Raw genomic sequence first — 6717 nt, 5'->3', positions numbered from 1 at the left:
GAGCCATTGTAGCAAATTATCAAACCTGAAGGGGGAATCAGGGGAACCCCAATTTGTAGCCAAGTAAGAAAAATAAGTGTAGGCAACCTAGAAACCCACTATTTGCCACAGGTGTCTAAAGTAAGCGGCAGACTGTGGGACTGAGCCCGGAACCTGTGAGGTCTGCACGAACTCCAGACAGTAAGTGTCACAGATGAATTTAGAGTACACGAGGGGATTGAGTTAAAAATAATGATGGACTCAGACTCTAATTTTTTTCCTGCCTCTATTTTTAAAAAATCTTTATTGTTGATAGTATTAGAGATGTCCCCCTTTTCTCCCCATTGCCCCCCTCCACCTGGTTCTTGCCCCATCCCAGGCCTTCACCACCCTACTGTGTCCACAGGTAAGATCTTCGGTTAATCTTTTCCTATCCCCTTTCCCCTCTTCCCTCTGAGATTCATCATCTGCTCCATGTTTCCATGCCTCTGATTCTATTTTATTCACCAGTTTATTTTGTTCATTAGATTTCTTGTTCATTTATTTTAATTTTTAGATTCAATGGTTGATAGATATGTATTGTTGCCATTTTATCTCCCTCCCTCTCCTCCCTTCTCCTGCTCCTCCCCTTTAAAGAATAACCTTCATCATGTAATACTGGTTTGGTGGTGGTGAACGTCCTTAGCTTTTTCTTGTTTCCTGCCTCTATTTTAAGAGTAGGGAAGAACAAATAGAATGGGTGAGTACAGATGCAGGTAGTATTGGTAAACAAACAGAATATTCTTTTTTGTGCCTTATATTTCTCTTTGAAGTAGGAAACAAGGAATTCTGATGAAAGTGATGGGGTAAGGATTGGAGAAGTTTGTTATAGTTGCGGACAGCTGGCGAGCATGTTGATTTGAGAATCTGGTAGAAAGGCTGTTCATATTCTGAGAGGTGACAGCCATGATGTTATAGGGAACCAAACTCTCTCTTGCATGACTTTCTTCAGGGATGTTCATCCTCCTATGTATGTCCCAATAGGGGATGTAGATGACAGGGCTTATTCAGGGTGAGGATTTTAGAAGAGGAGAGCAGAAAAGGGCAGAATGGCAAGGAAGTTGAGCATATAATCAAGAAAGAACAAATGTAATAATGTACTATGGAATCTAAACTAGATGGGGAGAAACAAAATTAGATGGGAAGAGAACTAAAGATAAGAAAAAAAATAGAGGAGCCAAGGTTTAGGGATTACAATGAGACTGGAAATAGTCATAGTGGTTGTGTTTGGCAATGGGATGTTTGAATTATTGAGTGTGCAGGAGAAGTAGGTCCAGGGTTTAATCTTGGGACCAGAGTAAGTAAAAAGACATGGGAAAAGATATGACGTTAGGGTTAGAATTTGGTTGGCAGGACCCTGTTTTGTTTTTTCCAAATTTTAATAAAATAATTAGAAAAAATTAAGAAGCTTATTCTATCCACTGTAATTACCCATCCATTCAAATATAAAATAATGAACTTTTCTCCATTATATTTTTTATGCCAGGATTAAATTGTGTTTAATATGACAACTAAAAGTTATCTGATATCTGACTGTAATTTGTTAAACTTAAACAATAAAGACATGATAGACTTTTAATAAAAATTAAACATATAACTCAAATAATTGCTTTTATAATTAGTCATATTACTAAAATTTTAGGGACATTTTCAGTAACATCTCTGAGCTTCAAAAACGTAAGTATAAAGAAGTACTAAGTATTTGTAAATATACTAAATGTGTGTATATAAGTATTTGTAAATATACTAAATGTGTGTGTATATATATACACACACATTTAGTATATTTACAAATACTTAGTACTTCTTTATACTTACGTTTCAGGGACATGTCCTAAATTCAAAGTTTTCTAGGCAAGGCCCTGAATATATGATACTATCAATTCTTAGTTTATCATATTCATATAAAAGGACAGTGGTTTCAGCAAATATGTTTTTTTAGAGAAAAAGCATTATTTTACCGGATAAAAGTATCTTTAATCTTATACTCAAATATGAAAAGTGGTAATTTTGCTTGTAATTGCAAATTTATAGAATAAGTAGAGGCCCGGTGCACGAATTCATGCACTGGTGGAGTCCAACTGCTCCCCCCCCCAAATTGGGGTCGGCCGGGGAGAGGGGCCATTGGGGGGCCAGAACGACAGGGCCAAATCAGGCCTTTAGCCGCTGCAGTGCATGTCATAGCGACCTGTCGTTCCCGTTGTTCCCGTCATTCTGCTGTTCCATTGCTGGGCTTTTATATAGATAATTGAACTGGAAAGGAATTCAGAGATTGTTTAATGTAGTGTTTTTTTTTTTTTTTTAATTCTTTATTGTTGAAAGTATTACGTATGTCCCCATTTCCCCCATTAGCCCCCTCCAATTCCCCCCCCCCCCAACCTAGTGGGTTTGATAGTGTGGTTCCCTGATCAGCAAGTCTCATTTGGATCACCTGGAAACTGAAAAAATGCAAATTCTCAGGCCCACTCAGAACCACTGAAACTCTAGCAGTGGGGCTGAGCAATCTGTTTTAACAAGCCTGCCCGGGCGTTTTGCCATAGGTCAAAGTTTGAGAGCCACTGGTTTGATCCACACTTCTCTTTAAAGCTTAGGATTATGGAGTTCCATTGAGCAGCGGTTCTCAACCTGTGGGTCGCGACCCCTTTGGGGGTCGAACGACCCATGAAAATACATCCTGCATATCAGATATTTACATGACGATTCATAACAGTAATTAAATACAGTTATGAAGTAGCAACGAAAATAATTTTATGGTTGGGGGTCACCACCACGTAAGGAACTGTATTAAAGGGCCGCGGCATTAGGAAGGTTGAGAACCACTGCCATAGAGATGAGGTGAAATTAATAAGCAAAGCCATGACGTTGAAAGACACTAGTTTACATTGCTAAAAATGCATCTTTTATATACCTCCACCTTGTTTCCAGTGCATGCGTATTAGCTGCCTATGGCTGCAGAAACAAATTAGTAACTTAGCGACTTAACGAAAATTATCATGTTACAGTTCCGAGAGGTCGGAAGTGCATCTGCGCCCTCGGGCCATCCCGGCGCCGGCAGCGAGCCGTCTGCTCGCCTGAGGCAGGACGTCTTCCAATCCTGTTGTATTTTCCACATTTTCGTTATTGAACACGTCTTATTTTCATAAATAAGAAATGAAATAAAAAAGCAAGGAAAAGCACCACGAACACGATGCAGTCACCCGGCGTTAATCGCTGGCCTGACTTGTAAGGTAGGTTTTGGAGTCTCGGGGACATGAAACCCAGGCCTTTTTAATTTTTTTTTCAACACTGTCACCCGATGCGCACTGCAGAACCTTCTCTGATCAATTAATCTGAAAAGTCTTTAAAAAGGAGTGCAGACCACCCATCGCTTTCTGAACCGGCGCCTGCAGTGCCCCGCTCCCCTCCCGGGGCCGGTTGCGGCTCCGCGCCCAGGCCCCTCCGCGGAGAGGAACGGACTTGTCTCCTCTCACGGGCGCCGGTGCCGCCGCCGGAGCCGCGCTCCTCGGGCCTGCGCGGGGGAGGCGCCCACGCACCGGGCCGCCGCCGGGCTCACCACTTCCGGGCCGAGCGGGCGCTGGGCTCCACAGTCGGTGCTGAGGGGAGCGGCGCGGGGGCGGGAGCAGGAGGCAGAGGCGGAGGCGGAGGCGGCGGGCGGGCGCGGGAGCGGCGGGCGGGCGCGGGAGCAGGAGGCAGGGGCGGCGGGCGGCAGCCCCGGCGCTCGTGGGGGAGGAGCGGCGGCGGCGGCGGCGGCTCGGCTGCTGTGGCGACGGACGCGAGGCGTGGGCCGAGCCCCACCCGGTCCACATGGACAGTGGCAGCGGCCTCCGCTGATGCCTTCACGCCTGGGCGGGGCGGGCGGGCGGCCGTAGCGGCGGCGGCGGCGGCAGGAGGGGCGAGGCGCGCCGGGGCGCCTGACGGTAGCGGAGACCTCGCCGCCGAGCGCAGCGGGTGCGGCCATTTTTCCGCCCCGGGCCGAGGGGCGGCGTGAGAGGGCCCGCCTGCCCGCCTGCCCGCTCTCTTCCTGGGGCCCGCGGCGGGGGCGACTTCTCGGGCGGCCTCGGGGGCGGTGGATGGGGAGTCGTGGGCCGACAGGAGCCGGGCCTGGGAAGGGCCGCCGTCGTTGTCGCCGCGCTCAGCGCCCCGGAGGCGCCTGAGGAGAAGCCCGGCGCGGCAGGCCCGAGCGCCGGCCTTTGTGTAGGCCCGTCCGGACGCCGAGCGCCGCCCGCCCTGCGGCGGTTACCCCCCTGCGGCGCGGCCCCCCAGCCCGGCGAGCGCGGCGGCCCTGAGGGCTATGGATTAAGGCGGCGGCGCCGTGGGAGGAGGAAGATGGCGGCTGGCAAGAGCGGCGGCAGCTCCGGGGAGCTTGCTTTTCTGGAAGGTACGTCCATGTCTGCCCTGGCGGGACCCCCGGGGTCGGGAAATACGGGAACATGGGGCCCGTGACCCCCGGATATTCGATTGTTCGCGCCGGGTAGGTTCGGAGGGCGGCGGAGGCGCGGGGGTGGGGGCCGCCGGGGCGATGTCGGGGCGGGAATGGGCTGCGAGGGCGCCGGCTCCGAGGCCGTGGGTGCGAGCGGCCGGGGCCGGGCCGGCGAGAGGGTGGGTGGGTCGGCCGCGAGCCCGGGTTGCACGCGTGAGGGTCGCATTTTTGCATGTGGTGGGGGCGGCCTGGAGGGTGAGAGCCGCCCGCGTCCGGGCCTCGGCGGGCGTCCGTGGGCAGTTCCAGTGGCTGCGGTTGGGTGAGGTGGGGTCCGGCCGGGGAGGGGGTCGCCTTCCGGAGCGTGTCCTGCCCTCCGCCGCCTGCCTCCGCCGAGCGGCCCGCTTCCCTGTGCAGCCGGCGTGCCGACTAGGCCCGGCCGCCTCGGGGCTGCTTACCGACTGCGTTTTGCCAAAAATATCTCACCGGGTGGCTTACGTGGAGGAAGAGAATGAGACTCGCAGCCTCAATTTTGGGGCGGCCACCGAAGCTCGTGGGCCCAGTTTGGCTGGTTCCATGTTTGATCGCTGGGGCGGGAGAGGGAAGCAGGGGCTGTGGGTGGACGGACGCGGGTCTTCGGGAAAACTGCGTGTCAGTGATCGGTGGGGATGGTGGGGACCGGGAGCAGTGTTGGCTCTGCCGGTGGAAGGGCCCCCCAAAACACAGCCGGATGCGTTGTGACTGTGGACAAAGAACTGTGGGTTGCTGGCGGCTCCGGGGTTTGCAGGGTAACTGGGCGCACACGGTGTTGAGGGAGATGGATGCATCTGCTGGTGGCCGGGCTTGTTAGGGTCGGGTAATTGGCAAGATGATTTTCATACGCGGTGTAAGTAATACTTTAAAAAAACAACAACAACGAATTAGAAACGTTTTTAAATTAAGAAAGTACTTATCCGTGGTGGTAATAGGTTCTTTAAGAGGGTGTTGGGGGATGGGTATGCCTTGCGTATGGTTTTATGGACGAGGCCTGGAGACAGGAGTAGCTACTCAGCCTTAGTCTAATGAACGAAAAGGGACTAGGACAGTGGTTCTCAACCTTCCTCATGCCGCGACCCTTTAATACAGTTCCTCATGTGGTGGTGACCCCCAACCATAAAATTATTTTCGTTGCTACTTCATAACTGTAATGTTGCTACTGTTATGAATTGTCATGTAAATATCTGATATGCAGGATGTATTTTCATTGTTACAAATTGAACATAATTAAAGCGTAGTTATTAATCACAAAAACAATATGTAATTATATATGTGTTTTCCGATGGTCTTAGGCGACCCCGGTGAAAGGGTCGCTCGACCCCCAGGTTGAGAACCGCTGGACTAGGAGCTGTAGGTGGGAGAAGAAACCTTAATTTACTTAATTCTTCTTCCACGCACGCATGGCAGAGCAAAAGGAATCTTACCTTGCTAGGAAGCCAACCTTTTTCTCTGAAAGTGATGCGAATTTAATATGAAATTTCGAGTAAGAAGATGTGGGAAGCGTGTAAGTTTTTCTGGGTTCATTTAATATTACCTCCATTCTATCTTTGTTCTGTTTTGAGCAGAATAGGTGCCTGTTGGAGGCTGATAGTGATGCAGCTTGCGCTGCATCATTTTTTGTTTCGGTATTGGTACCTCAAAAGATGTCTTACTGTTGCGTATTATATTCTGTATGCAGATGGTTGTACCTTTATGCTGTGTTAAGGTTTGGGCTTCTGTATGCTTCTAATTCAGTTTAAGTTTTTTGTGTTTTTTTTTTAATATATTTTTATTGATTTTTTACAGAGAGGAAGGGAGAGGGATAGAGAGTTAGAAACATCAATGAAAGAGAAACATTGATCAGCTGCCTCCTGCACACTCCCCACTGGGGATGTGCCCGCAACCAAGGTACATGCCCTTGACCAGAATCGAACCCGGGTCTCTTCAGTCCCCAGGCCTACACTCTATCCACTGAGCAACACCGGTTAGGGCTCAGTTTAAGTTTTGACTGTGAACATGGGATAGAAAGAGCACAAATAGCCAGGCCGGTGTGGCTCAGTGGTTGAGCAGTGATCTATGAACCAGGAGGTCACAGTTCAGTTCCCACTCAGGGCACGTGCCCGGGTTGCAAGCTTGATCCCCAGTGTGGGGCGTGCAGGAGGCAGCCAGTCAGTGATTTTTATCACCTCCCTCCCTCCCTCTCCCTTCCTTCTCAAATAAAAAAATATATATATTTTAAAAAGAAATAGCACAAATAAAGCCAACAG

General features: G+C 50.0%; 1 protein-coding gene across 2 annotated transcripts in view; it reads left to right on the top strand.

The window, feature by feature from the left end:
* The first annotated feature begins 3968 nt into the window (after positions 1-3968).
* SENP6 (SUMO specific peptidase 6) overlaps positions 3969-6717 on the top strand; it is a 104328-nt gene continuing 101579 nt past the window's right edge. The window contains exon 1 of one of the 2 annotated variants that reach the window (XM_070418218.1): positions 3969-4396. In XM_070418218.1, coding sequence (XP_070274319.1) covers positions 4345-4396 — 52 coding nt within the window. In that variant the 5' untranslated portion in view covers positions 3969-4344. The remainder of the gene's footprint in view (positions 4397-6717) is intronic. The other variant, XM_070418219.1, reaches the window with a different exon arrangement.

Source organism: Myotis yumanensis, unplaced genomic scaffold, assembly GCF_028538775.1.
Source record: "Myotis yumanensis isolate MYYU_CA2020_CCGP unplaced genomic scaffold, mMyoYum1.0.hap1 SCAF_6, whole genome shotgun sequence".
NCBI classification, from domain to species: Eukaryota; Metazoa; Chordata; class Mammalia; order Chiroptera; family Vespertilionidae; genus Myotis; species Myotis yumanensis.
This window is presented reverse-complemented; position numbering and strand designations above follow the sequence as displayed.